Source organism: Staurois parvus, unplaced genomic scaffold (assembly GCF_062004578.1).
Source record: "Staurois parvus isolate SC_StPar_1 unplaced genomic scaffold, SC_StPar_1.0 ptg000422l, whole genome shotgun sequence".
NCBI lineage: Eukaryota > Metazoa > Chordata > Amphibia > Anura > Ranidae > Staurois > Staurois parvus.
The window spans coordinates 455,587-477,876 of record NW_028318218.1 but is presented as its reverse complement, the minus strand read 5'-3'; the positions used below and the strand labels follow the sequence as shown (position 1 = coordinate 477,876).

Here is a 22,290-nt window from a genome sequence, read left to right as displayed (position 1 = left end):
GTTACCACTACAGACTGCTGAGGTCCGAGGGCCATACATCATATACCAAAGATACTCATGCAGCCCTCGAGCAGCAGGTTGGGCACCAGGGATCTAAGCCCCGGTAGCATTTTTATATGCTAATGCCATGAAGGAAAAAAAACAAAACAAGTGTGCCCAGCTATTGTTAAAGGAGACTGTAAAAAATATTTGTGTAAAGAGCATGAGAGAACTGCAGATGAGTACTGTAATCCACATGCACAAATCTTCAAGCTAATTCTCAAATATTCAACCACTGACCAACATATGAAATTATATATGCAGGTGCTTGAAATACAGATTCCAATGGTAAATACTCATACATATGCTGTCTTTACAACAGCAGAGCACATACAGTAGGTATTTTTTAAATGCATTTTTGATTGGTGCACGTGTATTGCATTGTTTCACATTTTTAAAACTTCAACTTCTTTAAAGAAAATGTTTTGTCTGCAAATTCCATGGTGCCCAACACAGGAGCAGTAGATCAAACAGAGGTTCAAGCCCACAGCGATTCTGGTACACAAGTGAGACTTGGAACTCTTAAAGTGTTACTAAACCCACAACAGTAAAATCAGTCTGTATATGCAGTAAAGCATGCTTGTTATACTCACTGTGGAACCTAAGGGGTTATTCATCTGCATTGTGTAAAAAGGCTGTTTGATCCTGTCTCCTCTGCCCCTTTTCTTGTTGAAATGACCACCTGATACAGACTGAACCCATGGTCACATGCATATGCTCAGTTTGGTGTGTATTGTTAGAGAGGTGTTTTTTTTCTTGGGAGGGTGCACGTGATCAGCACAGGGCCAATCAGCAGAAAGAAAACTCCTCTTACAAGCTTTAACCAGTGCTCTGCTGAAGTCACAAGACTGCTCTAACTTCTGATGAGAAAAGGTATTTAGCAGTTTATATTTACTAAAATAATTGCTTTTCCATGTTCTGTGTACTATGGGAGACCAGGTATAGTGAATGCAGGGTCCTGGGTTTAGTATCACTATAAAGAAGAATATAATACAGAACTGCGCCACAGGTTGTAAAAAAAGGGGGGACCTATTATCAAACGAAAGCTACCAAAGAAATAAAATAATGTACAAAATGAACAGTGCTATCCTATTCCCAACCATGCATATACAGTAAACTGAAAAACCCTTACCATGTCAAATCTGTATAAATAAACATATATCAAAGTGCAATGTGCCGAATGTGCAAAACAAAACCCTCAAAATGATATATCATGCAGTCAAAAATACAGTAGGGCCACACGCCAATACACAAGTGCCACATGCAATGTGCATACATATACATTTTTATAAATCTCATATAATAATGATACAATATTGTGTAATATTCTTGCAAAAGGATAAAAAACTGTCCCAAGCGTTTATAATGTCCATCAACATTAAAACGTGTCCACCATAAAAATTAATTATTATGTAATTCTTCAAATCTTCTTAGTGTTCACTAAATTTGTGCTCTCCCACCCCCATAAATACTAAATAAACTCATCAGAGCTTCATGCTGGTAATATGCTGGTAATTTCATAAAACAGCTAATAACGTGTGACTCTAGGAGTAACGATCTGCAGCTTCACAAACCTTTTCTTAAGATATCACTCGGAAAAGCTTATTCACTATTGTTCAATAAGTTCCATAGAGTCTTTTATTACATAAAATCAAATAGTAAACTCACATTTACATGTGTCGCTGCCAACAAAGTATTCAGGCACAGTCATAAAACTCCAAGCCACGATCACAGACTCAGAGTGCATGGTGACGACACATCCAAGCCCCACCCTACGTGTTTCGTCATTTGATGTCCTCCACGGGACTTGGAACTCTAGAATACATTCTTCAATTGTGCAGAACACATATCCCTTGCCAGCTGCTCTTGCTTCCATTGGGACAACCCAGAATAAAAAACACTAGAGCACATTGACCTTGTGAAGTACTCTATGTTCACTGTTTATTAACAAAATCTAAAACAAATATACTCACAAACAAAAATTGTAATCTAGCACATCAATAGGAAGACAACAAATCCTTCTTCGCTCATATCTGACTGATCTGCATCCACGTGGATTTTCCTGCCGTCAGGAACATGCAGTACAATACAGGCTAACATATTTCTGAGGTCAACGGTCCCTTCTTCAGAATTGCTAAACTGGAAATGGATAAACCTTTTTTGTTTATGAGTATATGTGTTTTAGCTTTTGTCAGTAAAGGCATGTCTCTCCACTTCCTAACCAAGTTCTTTGGGGTGGACACATGGGAGGACATTTACTAATAGTGGTGCACTCAGAATCTGGTACAGCTGTGCATCGTAGCCAATCAGATTCTAAGGCTGGCCATACACTATACAATTTTCTGTCCAATTTCTGCCCAATTTCCTTTAGATGTACCTTTACAGGTACAGCCCCTGACCTCTGTCTGGAAAATGCTGACTGTCCCTGTGCTGATCACATGCACTGCCCCAAGAAAGAAAAAAAATCCTGTCTAGCAACACACAACAAACTGAGCATGTGCCGAGTGACTCCACATGATCTGTCTTATCAGGAAATAAGAGGGGGACACTGGAAGAAGGGGAGGATCAGAGAAGTCAGGATCAAACAGTGTTTTTACACAATGCAGAGGATTAAAACCTTAGGTTGCAAAGTGAGTATAACAAGCATGTAACAAGCATGCTTTACTGCATATACAGACTGATTTTACTGTTGTGGGTTTAGTAACACTTTAAAACTCAGGGACCATCCCATCTTGTAGTGTTTGTAGAAGTATAAACAATTCACTGGGTGGTATTATACAAAAACCATAGTGGCGAGAGCTTAGGGGGTGCCTATATGATGTACTATTTTTTTCACCTGTCTGAGGCATTTTAATATATCATTTGTACAATAAAAATAAGGTTTTATGAAAAATGTTGTTGTTCTATGGGTGCTGTTGAAAATGACACTGCTTGCCTGGAGTTTGCATGTTCTCCCTGTGCCTGCGTGGGTTTCCCCTGGGTACTCTGGTTTCCTGCAACACCTCAAAGACATACTGATAGGTTAATGGGCTCCTGTCTAACTTGGCCCTAGCATGTGTATGTTTAGATTGTACGCTCCTTGATGGAAGGGGCATATGTGAATGCACAATATACTGTATATGTAAAGCATTGAGCAAACTGTCAGTTCTATATAAGTACATGTAGTAAATAAATAATAAATACATATCTGTAAAAACAGAGTGGTCTTATACCACATGGTAACTATTCACACCTCAATGTTGTGCAGCTTAAAGCTTGTCAATCAAAGCTCAAAAAAGTACATCATCTTTGAAGGTTAGTGTATGATCAGCTAGATGGCTTCATGGATCATTGTTATTCATAAAATCCATATATATACTATATATATATATATATATATATATATATATATATATATATATATATTGGTGTGACCTTCTCTGATCCTAATCCCCATAGGAGCATACTAAAAAAAGGCAGATACACTTACAATAGAAGAGTAATATATTCCAGTTTACAGCAGATAACAACATGGGTAGAAAAAAAGGGATGTGTTTGATGGAAAAGATGAGGCTGGTTAAATGATGGATGGACTTCAGCTGTATAGTATGTTCCTTCCCCATGTAATCAGTGCTCCTTGACCTGCCATGTTTTCAGAAGTAAGCGGTTTGGAAGCCTTCCTGCGCTCTCTATGATAAATATATGGCTTACAATGCTCAGATAAAATGGAGGTGACAGATTATCTACAGCAGAATTGATTTCGCTCTCCAACTAAAGTATATTAATAACTGCTCTATTCTTGTCATTGTCACCTGGGGATTAACGTTAAAAAAAAAGAAAAAAAAAACCTGGAAAAATTTTGAACAATATGTTCAATTCAAGCTGATAGTGTTCTTGTCACCTTTACTGTGATTAATGCCTTGTCTTATTAGCATAATCAATCTAAACAGCTAGATGATAACGGGTTGCTGATGTCGCTGAATATAAACCTTTGAAGTTGTGAACATGAAATTTACACATTGAAATGGTTGCAGCTCTTTAATGTTACCCATGTTATGGCTGACTGACATGAATGCTTCAGGAAAATCTGGTGTATGAGTTTTAAAGGGGATTTGGAGATAAAATCTTACACATTCTCTGGATAAGGGTTAACATTGTGAATGGCAAAGTGCGTTTTAATCATTTGTGTCTGTGCTATCACTTTTTACACCGCTCTCCAAACTTGTCAATCCTGAACCTCATATACTGCTAGCCTTGCAGCCAGCGTGACACATTGTAACACAGGGAAGGAGACGGCTGCGCAAAGACGTTGAATTCTTTTATGCTTTTTTTTTTTTGTGTTCTATTGTGCATTCTTTGTTTCCTTGGATACCTCAGGACACTATTCACAAGAAAAATGTTCAGCTCTATTCATAAGTACAAAAGTGTCTATCTACTATCTATCTATCTATCTGTCTATCTATCTGTCTATCTATTTATCATCTTTTTGTTTCACTTTCCCTTTTAGATTGTAAGCGTATGCGAGCGGAGCCTGCCTAACCCTCTTATCTTGAACTGTAATGTAACTGTATCCTCTCCCTATAAATATAATATAAATCCTGTAATATAATAATAATAATAATAATCTAATATTGGCCTATATCTATATCCCTTTCTATCTTAATAATAATATAATGATAATCTAATATTGAGCTCTATCTATCTATCTATCTATCTATCTATCTATCTATCTATCGCCCCATCTATCTCTCCACCCAGCACTGGGACAAGATCATCTAGCGGTCATCTCCCCACCTGTTAAAGCATGCCACAGAATGGGTTTACTGCCCTGCATCAATTATCTGTCCTCCTTGCACTTCTGTGCTCAGGGCAGCTGTCCCTCCTGCCCATCCCTTGTCCTGGCCCTGTCTCTCTGTCTGTCTATCTATCTTTAGAATATAATAATAATAATCTAATATTGGGCTATAGCTATAAACCTATTGTCTTCCATTCCAGTATCCATCTATCTGTCATATCATCTATCTATTCATCTAGTTGTCCTTCCAGATCTATCTGTCTATCTACAATATCTATCTGTCTGTCTGTCTGTCTGTCTATCATTGGAATATAATAATAATCATCATCATCATCATCTAATATTGGGCTATAGCTATAGACATTTCAGTATGTATCTATCTACAGGTGAAACTCAAAAAATTAGAATATCGTGCAAAAGTTCATTTATTTCTGTAATGCAACTTAAAAGGTGAAACTAATATATGAGATAGACTCATTACATGCAAAGCAAGATAGTTCAAGCTGTGATTTGTCATAATTGTGGTGTTTATGGCTTACAGCTCATGAAAACCCCAAATCCACAATCTCAGAAAATCAGAATATTGTGAAAAGGTGCAATATTCTCGGCTCAAAGTGTCCCACTCTAATCAGCTAATTAAGCCATAACACCTGCAAAGGGTTCCTGAGCCTTTAAATGGTCTCTCAGTCTGGTTCAGTAGGAATCACAATCATGGGAAAGACTGCTGACTTGACAGTTGTGCAGAAAACCATCATTGACACCCTCCATAAGGAGGGAAAGCCTCAAAAGGTAATTGTAAAAGAAGTTGGATGTTCCCAAAGTGCTGTATCAAATTAATAGAAAGTTATGTGGAAGGGAAAAGTGTGGAAGAAAAAGGTGCAGAAGCAGCAGGGATGACCGCAGCCTGGAGAGGATTGTCAGGAAATGACCATTCAAAAGTGTTGGGGACTTTCACAAGGAGTGGACTGAGGCTGGAGTCATTGCATCAAGAGCCACCACACACAGACGGATCCTGGACATGGGCTTCAAATGTTGTATTCCTCTTGTCAAGCCGCTTCTGAACAACAAACGTCAGAAGTGTCTTACCTGGGCTAAAGAAAAACAGACCTGGTCTGTTGCTCAGTGGTCCAAAGTCCTCTTTTCTGATGAGAGCAACTTTTGCATCTCATTTGGAAACCAAGGACCCAGAGTATGGAGGAAGAATGGAGAGGCACACACTGCAAGATGCTGGAAGTCCAGTGTGAAGTTTCCACAGTCTGTGTTGATTTGGGAAGCCATTTCATCTGCTGGTGTTGGTCCACTGTGCTTCATTAAGTCCAGGGTCAACGCAGCCATCTACCAGGAGATTTTGGAGCACTTCATGCTTCCTTCCGCAGACGAGCTTTATGGGGATGCTGACTTCATTTTCCAGCAGGACTTGGCACCTGCCCACGCTGCCAAAAGCACCAAAACCTGGTTCAATGACCATGGGATTACTGTGCTTGATTGGCCAGCAAACTCGCCTGACCTGAACCGCATAGATAATCTATGGGACATTGCCAAGAGAAAGATGAGAGACATGAGACCGAACAATGCAGAAGAGCTGAAGGCCGCTGTTGAAGCATCCTGGTCTTCCATAACACCTCAGCAGTGCCACAGGCTGATAGCTTCCATGCCACACCGCATTGAGGCAGTAATTGCTGCAAAAGGGGCCCAAACCAAATACTGAGTACATATGCATGCTTATACTTTTCAGCAGTCCGATATTGTTCTACGTACAATCCTTGTTTTATTGATTGCATGTAATATTCTAATTTTCTGAGATTGTGGATTTGTGGTTTTCATGAGCTGTAAGCCATAATCATCACAATTATGACAAATCACGGCTTGAACTATCTTGCTTTGCATGTAATGAGTATCTCATATATTAGTTTCACCTTTTAAGTTGCATTACTGAAATAAATGCACGATATTCTAATTTTTCGAGTTTCACCTGTATTTATCTATCTGTCATTAGAATATCAGTATAATAATAATAGTAATCTATTATTGGGTTTATAGAGTTATAGAAATCTATTTATCTATCTATCTATCTATCTCTCCACCCAGCATGCCATAGAATGGGTTTAATGCCCTGCGTCAACTCTCTGCCCCCTTGCACCTTTGTGCCTAGGGCAGCTGTCCCTCTTTCCCAACCCTTGTCCTGGCCCTGTCTATCTATCTATCTATCTATCTATCTATCTATCTATCTATCTATCGTCATTAGAATATCAGCCTATGGCTGCACTTTTACAAATTGAGGAAATGTTATTGATATAGGGAAGGACACATACATAGCAATATCCCATAGACTTGAAAAGCTCACACAGTTCCTGAATAGAGAACTTGATGTCAGTTTTGCCCCAGCTGTAGAATGAGGTACCCATCTGATACAGTACACATTCCCATACATCTTACCACACAGCTGCTAGGAAAGGAGAACATTCTGCTCATCTAGTACACTGGTTTGCACAGCACTGGTTCATTAGTCATCGTGGCTGACCCACAATTGAGCATGAAAATGTAATTACTGTTCATCATATAGATAATTTGCATCAGACGCCTGGCATTTGTGACATTTAAAAGTGCTAATCTTTATTTTCTGCTAATTTTAAACACTGCAGTGTTGGACGTGGAAGATGGAGACACCTGCAATGTTCTGAGCACCAGAGCCCAGTGCCAGAACGACTAGGCAATAAATCAATTGGACGGTGTTCACATACTCACCCCTAACAAGCAGTTCTGCCTCATCTGATATACTGTCAGCCGTGGTCTGCACCCTGCAGCCATATCTTCCAGCATGCACCAGTAGAATGTTCCTAATCATTAAATCTGCAGACGAGGCTTGCTGCAAAAGAAATGAATGTCCAATTAAGTACATTAGAAATCTAAATATGCATAATAGAAGCACAAAAAACAGGCTAAAAATCAACATTTAACGCAAAGCCCAACTGAAACATTGACAGCTGAAACACATACATAGTTACATATATATTGTGGAAACACATTACTTTAGCAATGCTCATATGTTAGTGATCTGCCAATGCCTAGTGTGCTATATTGCTGCTAAGGGAGGGTGACAATACCTTTCAAAGCAGGTTTGGCAGCTTTGGTGCCATGGCCAAATTTGTTTGTGGGCTTTTAATGAAAATCTCTCCATCCTCTAAGACAGTGGTTTCCAAACTGCAACCCTTTACTTGCCTGTTTCCGGCCCTTGTGGCACTTCTCTTATTTACACCAGTGATAGGGCACAATTCCCCCCACTACCACCAACCATGGGACACTATTCCTCCCACTAATACAAATGATGGGGCACTATTTCTATTGACCGCAGTTCAAACGTAACTGACTGCCAAGTCTGAGGCATTATCTACTCCTGCAGTCTGGGCCCCCTAAAGTCTGAAGGACTGTAACACTTTGTTTAGAAAGTTTGGAGACCCCTGCTCTAAGGCCACCAATGCTTCCTCCTCTTCCACTCATCAGTTTTCAATGTAGGTACTCCCACTGCAGGGTCAGTTTTAATTTTCATATTGGTGTGTGGCAAGATGTTTTGTTATTATACTAGCTGAAAGGGTTGATTCACTTTTTGCGATACTGAGCTCAGGGTGTCCAGCAGTGGTACAATCCATGAAGAACTGCAAGCATATCGGTATATAACAGCAAAGTGGTTATTCTTACTTGCAGACAGTGAAATACAGCCAATAGTATACCAACGCGTTTCGGCCTTTTAAGGTCTTAATCATGGCTACATATAGGCATAACACACACCTTAGGAGCGACCACGAAAACCAAGGAAATACCCAATAAATTATCCAAATAAGACAAAATAAGTGTATATTTAAAAAGTGTACAAAATCCATATATTACCACCAGCATTCATGATGTTATTAAGGATAGATAATGAATGATTATAGGAGGTGGTAGCATCCTGTAAACCGAACAGAACTGGGGGGAAGCTGACATTAGGAGCCTTTTGACAGGTTTAGATGGACCAACATGGCCTACATGTATACAACTTGAGTTGAACGCCAGAAATGTCTTCACAACAAAGTGCATTTACATTTGCATTGGAAGGTATGTGTAAATACTCTAAATCTTTATTTTGCTGTCTCTCCCTGTCTTTTTATGTATGTATACTTTATTTGTTAAAATATATTAAAACCACAAACCAAAAACAAACAAAAAATGTAACACATTGCAGGTTACCAGTCCTTTGATAAAGTGGCTACACCAATTTTCTTTTTTTTCAGGCTAAGAACATTTCCAGCAAGTACAGAAGATACCCGTTGATCTTGCCATAAATGCCACTCATGTCAATCCACCATGTACTGAAGATGAAGAAAAACATATGTGACAATCATGGCTCCCTCCATAGATACAATAAAGAAATGAGTGTGGACATGAAGGGACAGAAAGTGTGTTATTCACAGGATCACCTGGTGAAAATAAAGGAAAAAAGATTAAAACAAAAACAAAAAAACCCCTAATGCATCCACATCAAGGGCTGGTAGACTGCAATATACTATTTTTTTATTTTGGGGTTTGATACACTTTAAAGAAAAAGGCCACTAACAGAAAAAGCAGGCCTATGGCCAGACAATGGACAGCCAGCACAACAGAGTATAATAGGTTATGGTTGATTACTGTTTTATTTCTACCATGATTACTTTTTGAATCAGCTTTTTGTGTGGAGTGTTCTTTTCTGGAGCTCTCAGAAGCTTCTTGCTGTTTGTCCATATGCATCCTAGACAGGAGTGCACGTCTTACAGCAATGATATGCCAGCCCAGCAATAACAGGCTAATGGTCAATGTGCAACCAATCTGCTGCCAGTCAATCACAAGAGCGGTGGGCGTATCTGTAGACATAACTAGTTTGTACAGACTCGTCTGTCACATCAGCACAGTTTTCCTCCAAAGTGTATGCCATAGCATGACCACTCTACTCCTGTATAGGGCCAAACTGAGTGAGTCTTGTCATCCTATGACCAGAAGTCCGCTGATGGCTATTACTACAGGATTACCAGGTGTAATTACTGCAATAGCATTATTCCAGAACAAAAACATAGTAACTGCAGTATTAATAAAGGGCATTCTACCATTTAATTTTCAGTTGTGAGTTTTGATACCCTACAAATTATCTTTCAAACAAGCCCTTCAGGATTTGAAGTTTTTGAATTACAAAGGCAAACAGCTTGTTAATTTTCCACATCTTCCAAATTGTTAAATTTCCACTCTTGTAAAAGTGTTTTCCCTAGAACTTGGTGAACGTGGTTCAATTTCACTGTGCAAAAAAATAACCAATCACATGCAATGAAAAATAAAAACTGCATTTTTGCCTGCACATGATTAAATGTTGGAAGTCAGCAGAGCTTAAAGCGGTAGTAAACCACAGGAAAAAAGTCCCCTGCAAGGTAATGTCATAATGTGCTATTATGCATTTCATACTAGCACATTATATAGGATTTACCTTAAAATGAAGCCCTCCAGCACTGCACTGTCACCACTGCAGAGGCTTCCATCTTCCCTTGGTCTTCCTTCTGGGTACGCAAGCTCTGGTCGTCTGACAGGCTGGGCCGCGATGACGTCACTCCTGCCCATGCATACGGGAGTCCCGAGCCATGACACAGTACTCTGAAGGAATGGCATGGGAAAGCTGTTCTTTCAAAGCTCATGCATCGGCTCTAAAGAAAAGAGAATATCTTCTAAACGGTGCACATTTAGGAGATATTCTTTTTACCTACAGGTAAGCTTTAGTATAGGCTAAAAATAAGAGTTTATTACAACTTTAACCTCAGTCACTAAGCTCTGGTGATAATTCCCTGGCAAAGTGCAACTTCACTTTTAAAGTAATTGGTCTATATGCCTTTACTAAAGAAGTCCCAGAATGAACAGGTAAATAGGCTGTTCACTTTGCAAAGGAAGTTTCCCCAGAGCTTAGTGAATGTGGTGAAATTTCAATTTGCATAGAAAACACCATCACATTCACAGGAAAAAAATATATAATTTTGCTTGCACATGATTGGATGATGGATATCAGCAAAGCTTCACTGCATTCACTAAGATCTGGGGAAAATTCCCATGCAAAATGCAACTTCCCTTTCAAAGTGAACAGTCTATTTGCAGCTAGTAAATCAACCCCAGCGTGTTCCAGTAAATCAACCCTAGCGTGTTCCATTTTTATATACAACTAATTCTGCGTTCAGTCCACAGATTAACCTCCCTGGCGGTATTCCCGAATGTAGCTCGGGGTAAAATTTCAGTACCACAAGCGGTAACCCCGAGCTACACTCGGGCTTACCATGCGGCGTTGCTCAGGGATTCCCTGCAGAGCTTACCTTGTCCTTCACTCCCGCGATGTGTCCCCTGCAGCGTCCCCGGCCATCTCCTCCGGCCGATGCCGGCATCCAGCTTCATTGTTCCTGTCCCTGTGACGTCAGGACGTACGGGGACCGGAACTTGCGGCAAATTTGAAATTTTTAAAAAATGTCATTTTTTAAAAATGATTATTACATAGCAAAACATTGCTGTTTCAAAGCATTTCACATACATTTTGTCCCTACTGCTTTGTCCTGTGCCCTGCCTGCATTTTGACTGTTCTCTCTGCCTGGAAACTGGGAAAGGTCCATGGCGTCCAAAAAGCATCCCTTTAGGTCAAAATCGGTTTTAGACCAGCTAGAGTACAGCGATAGTAAATCAGAACCACTTGCAGAATTGAGTGATAATGATTTGTGGGGAAATTCGTCATTAGACACTGAAAACGATTTTGCGAATTTGCTCAGCAATGTGCGAACTTGGCGCTATATTTCAAATTTCAGTGTTTTCGTTTGATTATATTATTGAATTAAATTTATTATATTATTATTTTTATGATTATTTATTAAATTATAATTTATGATTTCGTGTTTCAAGTTTTATCATATCCGGAATGTTTACTAGACTCTTGTTCGGACAGATTTCAGTGAGTTATTCCTAAAAATTACAGGCCTACAATAAAAAAAACTACATATTTCCATGCAGAATAATGGTACCGCTTTCAGCACCAAAAATCTGAAATAATCATACCACCAGGGAGGTCAAGAACATGCAGGTGAGATGGCTCCACATTGCCAGAACACTCAGAGCGTTGTCAATCTTCTCAAGTGTAGAACTGCTTTACAGGTATGCCATAGACTAATAAAAGATCTCAAGTAAAACACAAGCTGAAATAATGAAAAAAAAAAACAACCCTTTCTACGGCCTTTTGATTGTCTCATGTGTAAGAAACCAAACTCTTAATTGTGTGATTTTTTTCCAGCTCACTGTTTAGGTTTTTAATTTTTACCATGAGAATTAGCAACTATAACAATGCTGGCTTTGTTGCAAAATAACAGATTAGTTCCTTATAAATTATAAATACAGTATTTTACAAGTAAACTTTAGCACAAAGCATACAAAGACCATCCAAGGTGAATCTACTAAAAAATACCTGATAGGAAATTCTTTTTCTGAAGATACAGAGTTCTGGAATTTAAATCTTACATAAAGACAACATTCCACTGAATAAAGACAACAGTCCATTGAATAAAGACAACAGTCCATTCAGTTCATGTGAATGTGTTTGTGTCGCTACCATTTTCAATATTCCTGTACATTGTGTACATTAAGAAACACATCTAAACAATGTTTTTAATTTATCTATACTCTCTGCTGACACCATCAATTGTGGAAGGGAGTTCCACATCTTTACCACTCTAACAGTAAAGAATCTCTTACGCAGTTTAAGACTGAATAGGTTCTCGTCCTTCATTGTGTAGTCACATGTCTGTGTTAGGACCTTAGATTTAATAGTTTCCTCCAAATATTAAAGTTAGCATTTAAAGATTTGTATATTGTGATCATATCCCCCCCTTAAAGCGTAAGTTCACCAGACTAGCAGTATCCCTGACAGTGGGGGATTTCGGGACACTGGTACAGTGGGACAGGGAAGGGGTGAAATTATACTTTAACCCCTTGATGCCGACGTCACACTAATATGCGGCCTCACGGAACTGGGCTTTTTTACGTGGGGTTGCATATTTGCGCACTTGTCTTTCTGCTGGGAGCGCGCCACTCGGCATGCTCCCAGCACAAAGAACGCGGTGTCACTGAGAGCCCCGGGTCCCGTTTTAACGATTGGGACCCGGGACTCCCGATTCCGGGTCACATGATCGCTGCGATAGCCTCTGATTGGCTATCACAGTGATCAGTCACTGTACAGCCGGCCCCCTTGCTTTTTTCTCCCTCTATGACTGGAGAAAAGAGATACATTGTATCTCTCTTACTCCTGGCATAGAGAGAAAAACATTTTGTAAAAAAATAAATAAATAAATAAACATTAAAAAATAAAAGAAAAATAAACAAAAATACCTAGATCAAGTTTTGATCTAGTTCAGTGCCAGGGTTAGTGTTTGGGTCAAGGTCAGGGTCAAAGGTAAAGATCAAAGATCAGGGTCAAAGGTCAGGATTTAAAAAAAATTGGTATCAGTGTCAGTTAGTGTCAATGCCAGTGTCAGTGTGTTTTAGGTGCCAGTGTCAGTGTGTTTTAGGTAAAAAAAAAAATACAAAAACAAAATGCGCACTATTTTTTCTGGGCTGTACTATGGGTACAAACAGCAAATAACATACATATATATGGTAGAGCTGCGATTATCAAGAGTTGCAGAATTTATTTTGGGTTGTTCTTTGGTGGTAGTTCATGGTAGTAACAAGAAACACACAGCTAAATTAATTTTTTTTTTTTTACTATTTTGGGCCAGTTTTCCTTTGATAATAAAAAAAAATCCCCATGATCCCCTATTGCCTGGGGGCCCCATGAGTTGTCAGTCCGCCCCTGTGAAAGACCATAGTTTTACTTGTAGTATGTGTTACTAACAGGCTTCTAGGATCCCAGGCCTCATCTCTCACATAGGTGCCCTGTATCCCATTGGTCTAGACTAGACTAAATTTCCATGCTTAGGAATAGCAACAAGAATAACCTGAGTCATAGTAACAGATGTAAAACAGAAATTCACATTTACTTAGCTTTATCATTATTACCTGTCTATTACTCAGCAGGGGAGCAGACTGAAATGTCTGAACTGACTATCACTTCAGTGACATTCATTCATCACCTTACAGAACTCATCAAAACATCTAAAGACGCCTCAAATTCACATGGCACACTCCAGACTCCTCAAAAGTCAGCAAGGATTTTTGCCAGGAAAACTAGATTACATGCTGCTATGGATATTACTTGTTATAGAAGGAACTGTTCAATGGACCCCTCAAAAACTCTGACCCATTCCCTTTATTTCCTTTTTGCCAACCTCAAACTTCTAATTGGCCAAGAGTCTACTGCTCACAGCAATCTTTTCCTAGGCACGTCCACCAGAAACCAAGGCATGGTAGCTACAACAATCCAGGAATATTGTATTCCAGGGTTATAAAGAAATTAGCCTTTCTTCATTTGGTAGTCTTTGCAGTTTATTCTCATATTTATTATCACAGATTTTCTCTCTGCAGTAATTCAGCAACAATGCAGACTTCTTTGACTAACAGAAAACCACTACAGACAGAACCTACCAATCTCTACAAGAGCTATGTGAACATATGGCACAGAAAGCAAGCACAACTGTCAAAAGTAATTTCCAAAATGATTTTGAACGAACATTTATGTAACAATATAATGTAACAAGTCTTTAGAAGCTGAATTGCTGCAGCGTCATTTGCACACTGTACATCTAATGCATAGTGTTCAATAGAAGCTTGAACAAATCTAAAACAGGCAGTCCCTGAGTTACAAACCTCTGAATTACATACGACTGATACTTAAGAATGAAGGCTTCGTGAATTCACACTGGTCCCTGAAACCGCTGGGCGGCCATCTTGATGCTCACTGCATGTTGCTACCTACTGTCCGGAGGACTTGACAACAATCCCACATAAGTGCATGGCCTTCCCTATGCTATACAAAACTTAAAAATAATTTGTTGGAGTTATACCTAAAAATGTACCTGTTCAAAGTTATATACAAATTCAACTTAAGAAGAAACCTACAGAACCTACCTTGTTCATACTCCCAGGGTCTGCCTGTAGAACCGACTTCATTTCCTGGCAGGTGGACATCCAACATCATCCAGCCCACCCTTTTCATTCATTGAATTGCATCTCAATAATTCATTGAGGCTCAGCATCACATGTGGGCATTACCTAGGACAATTTGCACGCAAATGCAGCCTGTACAGGAACATCCACACTTCCAAACTGACATCCGCTCATCAAGGCATTTTGATATTTGTATAAATCCTCTCAAGAGCCGGCCCACTTTTTGCATTGGGCTAAGGGCTCTTGAGTTGCATACTGAAGCAGGGAGATGTATGTAGGGCGCATCAATGGAGGAATGTCAGCCAATAATGGATGAGGAACTGGAACACAAGCACTGGGCAGCACTTCTAGGAGTTGAAGCAGACTCTGTATGTAAGGGAGGATGAGACAAGAAGGCACTTCTAAGTGCAGTATATCCAAAATCACTTTAATGACAACGGTTAAAAACACTTACAAAGTGGCAGTGAATACAAGCTCAGTGTAATCTGTCATGATGCGGGGGCTCTATCCCCCATGCGAGAACTGGCTGTGCTGACCAGCAGCTGCAGGGGGAGCTGAGGATGGGATGACAAAGAAGGCCGCCGCTCTTCTGGGGCCGCAGGAACGCACACTGGAGCGCACGCTGACCAGAGGAACGCATAACCGATCGGTCTGGAAGAAGGAGCTCCGCTCATGCTCTGAAACGCATCACCGTTCCATGCCCATGTAACGTCTGGTTTTGCATTCACCTGGACAGCCTGCATTCCACCGTGCTTTCCTGCAGCTGCTGGACAAGCGCCTTCTTGTCTCATCCTCCCTTACATACTGGTGATGTGATTTTTTTAGAAAGCTATGAACAGCACCCTGCTGGCCAATCCCATCAGCTATGATTAATGAATTGTATAGAGAAGCACAGGGACCCAGTGATGGCTTTACCAGATATAAAATAGGTAGTATGTAATCAAAACAATAAGGTTTTTTTTAAAAAAGTTGCAGTGAGGGGGAAGAAGGTACCAAGTCACAAAAACATATAAAAAGAGTGAGCTCCAGCTTTAAAAATGTGATTGTCGCCTTTGCACCAACAAAAGATTTTACTAATTTCCTGTCCCTGTAACTGTGTTCACTGAGACAGTAAGGCTGTCCATACATTATGCAATTTTCTTTCCTTCATCCATGGGTTGAATGAAAGAAAATGGCTCTACTCCCTGATCAACACAGTCTGTGTTGATGGAGGTATCCCTCACATGAGCTGTTGTATTTTGAAAGTGGATGGTTTCCCTGCCATCAGAATACAATGATCACTGCTGCCAGCCAGTGCCGGGACAATGTCATCCAGCATCCAGGGCAAAGTTGCTAAAGTGCATCTCCCCAATCATGATGTGCAAGTTTATAGGATCCTATACCTAACAGTCACTCGCTTGTCAAAGTCACTGTGCAGCTCAGTTGTAACAGTGGACACCTGCTTGTGTTGATGGCTCTCCACTCCTGGATCTTTCGAGGACACTTCTGCGCTCGGCGGTGCGGGCTGTGCTCTCTCTCCCCCTCCTCCTTCCTACTGGTACAGTTCCTGTGTGTCTGTGAATACCGCCACCTGCTTGTTAATACAGGAGCACTGCACTGGCAGGAAAGAGGAGGAACAGTGAGAACACAGCCTGCACCCTGTCCCGGCTCTTTCCTCTTCTCCTCACTGCTCCCAGTACTGGGCTGACAGGAATGGTGATGCCATTATCACTACTCCTGTCAGCTTGTAACAGAAGGAAAGCTCCCCCATCCCTACAGTAAACCATGCTGCAGCTCCCACCCAACCCGTGTCCCAGCCCTGCTGCCAGCTATAGCCAGCGGCAGTGAACATATGAAAAAAACTTGACAGGTTAGTTGTACTGAAGTTAATCGGCAGACTGTGGTAAAACTCTACAGTTAAGAGTAGGTTTATCACCCCTTAGCCACTACCCCCTTTAACTGAAGAGGCAGAGGCCAGGGGTGTACACATGCTGTAAATTATACCCCCGTTTGCTTTTGGCAGGCGTAGTTAATGTGGCCGCTCTGTAAGTACCCTGCAACTGCATGGAATGCACACTGTTGTGGCATGCTAGTGTGGGCTTCAAGGGGTTAAAGCGTGCAGCGAGGAGGAGAATACAATGCCTTCTTGCTGCCTGTCAAATGCCATTCAGAGGGCACTGCTAATGTGAATGAGCCCTAAGTGATAGAAATCCTACACAAAAGGGACACAGCCAGTAGTAAAAACCTGGCAGAAGTTTTAGCACTTTCCCAGACTTTTCTGAAACAAGAAGAAAACATTGTGTCTGAAATTACGCTTTAACATCTAATACCTCCATATTTACAAGGTGCCTATCATTCCCAATATATAGCAGCTTTCTCACACACAAAATGAGATTTCTGAGCTACTCATTCTTCCAAAGCCAAAACCCTTGACCTTTTTTCATTTGTCATTTAAAATACCACTTGATGAAGAAAATATTTTAGCCCTGGCCGAAAATGCAAAAAAAAAAAATGTTACAATGCCTGAATTTCTAAGATTGACAGTTGCCTAATAACTTTCACTTTTACTGAAACATAAAAAAATAGGTAATGAAAAAAAGCCATGGTGAATGTCATGCACATAATTTTCAGCAATCAAGAACCCGAACCAAAATCAAGAATTGCTGATGAGATTAGACAAGAACATTACAGTTCATCCAATGCCTTAAATTCTGGTGGGTTGAATAAAAGGTGACATTAGCAGCAATTATAATGTGCTCCCCAGTCTTGGGACATGTCTGCACCACGTTGATTTGAAAAGGCTACTCAGAATGCACACAATTGTTGTCAGCTTTTCCCTATAATTAAACATTTCTCTACTGCTGAGTAATCACTCCAATCTGACTTTGTATAAACGCATTCACCTTCCTCCTTGTAAAGGTAGTAAGCTATAAAAAGAATTTGTTTGCTCGTTCCTTAGGTTCTTGGGAACCAATCTTCTGTCTCTAGGGCTAGAAATAGTTCCTACTTCTTTTATCTAGTCTTTCTGTCTCTTTCACCCGTACAGAATGTTTTCTCTTGTGTCTAGTAATGAAGACCAGATTGAAATCACATTTTGGAACACAAACAAAATGACTTTTTCGTGGCCCCTTTCATGGTCCTCAGCTGGAAATATTTCGAGATATATCAGTAGGCGCAATAAGTCACTCATGCACTGTTAAATCCACATATTTATAAAAAGAATATCAAAAGAAGAGTTGAAAGGTTTGATGACTCCAGCTTCTGAAACTAGATATTTTTTATGACCCAAGGCCAGGCAATCTAGCCAATGCGTGGACACTGGAACTAACCTGGGTATTTTGTTAATTTTTATGTTCTTGAGCTAGCAAAAATTGTACAGTTCAAATAGTCTTAAAAAAGCCTTCTATTTTTAAAGTGGAAGATGTGGCCAAAATAAGGCAAGCAGTTACCAGCTTCGTCTGTAGGCTAAAATCATTGGCAAAAATAGGCGGTTGAGCGGTGGTTTTACTGAGGATCACATTTCAGAAGGGCCAGCAAGACCTGCCACAAGAACCTTAATGCTGCAGATATACAACTATGAGACTACACCGGAAAGGGTACATTTTAAGGATACAGCTCAGGCATAATTAACATTTCTGGGTATTCTGTATAAAATAAATACATCTTCACTTTTTGAGTTCAGATCCACTTTAAGCACAGATCACACTAGGTAGCATGCGGGAAAGGGGGCCAACGTAGCAGATGAATTGAGTAAGTGTTGGAACCCTAAGGACTTATTTCTAACTCTTGCCAAATGCCCCTATAGCATTTGACAAGTGTTAGACAGGCGTTTGAGAAGCGTTTTAACGCTCCCCAAATGCCCTCTGTGCGGTTTTGTGGCGTATGATACAAGTTTGGCAAGCGTTAAAACCGTACCACAAATGCCTATAATGAATTAAATGGTATTAACGATCCGATTGCCTCGCAAATGCCTGCCAGGCATTTGAGGAGCAGCGCCGTAGACTTGAATGAGAGGCTTCAACTCCTCCTGACTCGACATGAGGCATCAGTTTTGCCACAATGCAATGCTACGCAACGCTAACGCTTCAGTGTGAACAACACTGTAGAATTTTCATAGGCGTTTGAGAAGCGTTAAAAATGCTTCCCAAAAGCCTGTCTGACACCTGCTGACAAAGCTAGTGTGAACTTAGCCATTAGATAGGATACACCTGGTATTGCCAAGTGTGATTAACCTCCTTAGCGGTAATCCCGAGTGTAGCTCTGGGTAAAATTTCTATACCAAGTGCGGTAACCCCGAGCTACATTCGGGCTTACCATGCGGCGTTGCTCTGGGGGTCCCTGCAGCACTTACCTTGTCCTTCACTCCCGCAATGTGTCCCCTGCAGCGTCCCGGGTCATCTCCTCCAGCTGATGCCGGCATCCGGCTTCTGTGTTCCGGTCCCTGTGACGTCGGGACGTACGGGCACCGGAACCGGCGGGAAATTTGAAATTTTTAAAAAATGTATTTCACATATATTTTGTCCCTACTGCTTTGTCCTGTGCCCTGCCTGCATTTTGACTGTTCTTTCTGCCTGGAAACTGAGAAAAGTCTATGGCGTCCAAAAAGCGTCCCTTTATGTCAAAAGCGGTTTTAGAACAGCGATAGTAAATCAGAACCACTTGCAGAATTGAGTGATAATGATTCGTGGGGGAAATTCGTCATCAGACACTGAAAATGATTTTGCGACTTTGCTCAGCGATGTGCGAATTTGCCTCTGTATTGCAAATTTCGGTGTTTTTGGTTTGATTATATTATTGAATTAAATTTATTATTATTATATTATTATTTTTTATGATTATTTATTAAATTATAATTTATGATTTCGTGTTTCAAATTTTATCAGACTCTTGTTCGTACAGATTTCAGTGAGTTATTCCTAAAAATGACAGGCCTACAATAAAAAACTACATATTTCCATGCAAAAAAATGGTACCGCTTTCAGCACAAAAAATCGGAAAGAATCATACTGCCGAGGAGGTTAACCACTTCATTACCAGGCACTTTTACCCCCCTCCTTCCCAAGCCAATTTTCAGCTTTCAGTGCTGTTACAATTGCGCTGTCATGCATCACTTCACCCATAATACATTTTTTGTATTTTTTTTCGTACATTTTTCATACTTTTGGTGGTATTTAATCATCACTAGGTTTTTAATTTTTTTTTTTATAAATAAATAAAAAAAAGACTGCACATTTTGAAAAAAATTTGTTTTTCTGTGTTTCTGTTAAAAAATTTTGCAAATAAATAATCTTTCTTCAAAAATGTAGGCCAAATTGTATTCTGCTACATTCCTCTGGTGCAAATAACCCAAATCAGTGTTTATTATTTAGTCTGTAGGAAAGTTATAGAGTCCACAAATGATGGTATATATCTGAAAATCAATAAATCCTGATGTACTTATCTCATTTCTTGAATCCATAAAAAGTCAGGACAGTATCCCCCAAATGACCGTTTTTTGGAAAGTAGGTAGTCCAAAGTATTTAGTAAGAGGCATGGCAAGTTCTTTGAAGTTGTAGTTATTTGCATACTTTTTTGGGAAAATGGAGAAGTTAAAAAATTATTTGTTTCACATTTTTTATTTACATACTGTCACCAATGCAGTACAGCATCATCATATAACTGGTGTGGTGTTGATCAGGGACACTGGTTGGTGACAATATGTAAAAATAATAATAATTTAACTGAACATTTGTTTTAATTTTTTATGATTTGTTTTACCCCTGTGACAAGAGAAATACAGTGTTTAATATCACTGTACTACTCTGGACAACTGATCAGGATTTTGTTTACACATTATGATTGCTTAAACCAGTGAATTTCACTGGTATAAACAACCATTTTTACTGAATGAAACTGATAACGAAGTATGTTTTGTTGTGAGTAGCTGTGGTTGGTTACAGCTAATCACATGGTACAGATGGGCTGTGATTTGTCCTCTGTACCATTTGATCATTGTGATCAATCACAGCTAGCAACACAATTGTAAGCAATGAATGGCATAAAAGGAAGAGAATCATTGTTTTAAATTGTCATGTTATCTGCTGTGATTGGTCACAGCGATCACATGGTACCGACAGCATGCCTGGACAATAATCAGTCATCTGGTGGACGCAACCATATGATGTCCACTCGTAATGATGAAATATTACAATAGGCCAGGTGGGATTTGGTTAAATTAAAAGCAGAAACTATTTAAACAGGATTACATTTCTCGACACTGCAGAAACGTAAATGGGTTTCCACTTGTATAAAAGCAATGTGAAAAGCAAGCTTTGGCAGAGCATTTGCAGAGCTTTCAGCAAGCTTTGTTGAAACTTTTAAAAGTACCATGCAGCTCCAGTTTGTAAATGTTCAACACAGATCCTAAAGGGAGCTTTAAAGTGATACTAAACCCAAAACAGCAAAAAAAACCCCCAAAAAACTGTCTTTATATACAGTAAAGCATGCTTGTTATACTCACTGTGAAACTTAATGGGTTAATCCTGACTTCTCTGATCCTCCCCTTCTTCCAGTGTCCCCCTCTTATCTCCTGATAAGACATATGATGTGGAGACACTCTGCACAAGCTCAGTTTGGCATCTATTGCTAGAGTTTTTTCTTCTTGGGAGGGTGCATGTGATCAGAACAGGGCCAATCAACACTGTCCAGACAAAGGTCAGGGGTTCTGCATCCTCCTAGAGCAGAATGAAAACTCCTCCTACAAGCTATAACCAGTGCTCTGCTGGACACTGAAAGAAGTCACAAGACTGCTGATGAAAAAAGGTATTTAGCAATTTATATTTACTAATATAATTGCATTTCCATGTTGTGAGTACTGTGGGAGACCAGATATAGTGAATGCAGGGTCCTGGGTTTAGTAACACTTTAACTGCTTCCCCACCAACCTATAGCAGAAATACTACTACAGGGCATCAGAGGTGCGCAAAATCACGTATATATACATGACTTTGTATTTCCGGGTAGGGGTGCACGCTAGCCACGCACGTGCCCTACCCGCGCCACCATTCGTGACCATGGCTGTCAATCACCGGGTCCTGGCCAGTGATTACCTGCCAGCGCTCGGTGATTACCGAGGATCTCTGACAGGGAGGAGGGCTGCTATTTTTACTAACAGTTCTTCTCTCTGTTGGCTTGGGCACACTGCTCTGGATGGCTGTACACAGCACAGCCATCCAGAGCAGTGTGCTTACAGTGAAGCAACAACACATCGCCCCCAAGTAAAACACTCCCAGCGCACAATTAACCCTTTGATCGCTCCTCATGTTAACCCCTTTCTGCCCAGTGCCATTAGTACAGTGTCAATGCTTTTTTTTTAGTACTGATCACTGTATTGGTGTTAC

General features: G+C 40.1%; 1 protein-coding gene across 2 annotated transcripts in view; it reads right to left on the bottom strand.

Moving 5' to 3' along the window:
- The window catches only part of CNTN5 (contactin 5), a 607,120-nt gene that overhangs the window by 175,331 nt on the left and 409,499 nt on the right, over positions 1-22,290 (bottom strand). For both annotated transcript variants that reach the window (XM_089687252.1, XM_089687253.1), the window contains exon 13: positions 7,559-7,679. In XM_089687252.1, the coding sequence (XP_089543378.1) occupies positions 7,559-7,679 (121 nt within the window). The remainder of the gene's footprint in view (positions 1-7,558; positions 7,680-22,290) is intronic.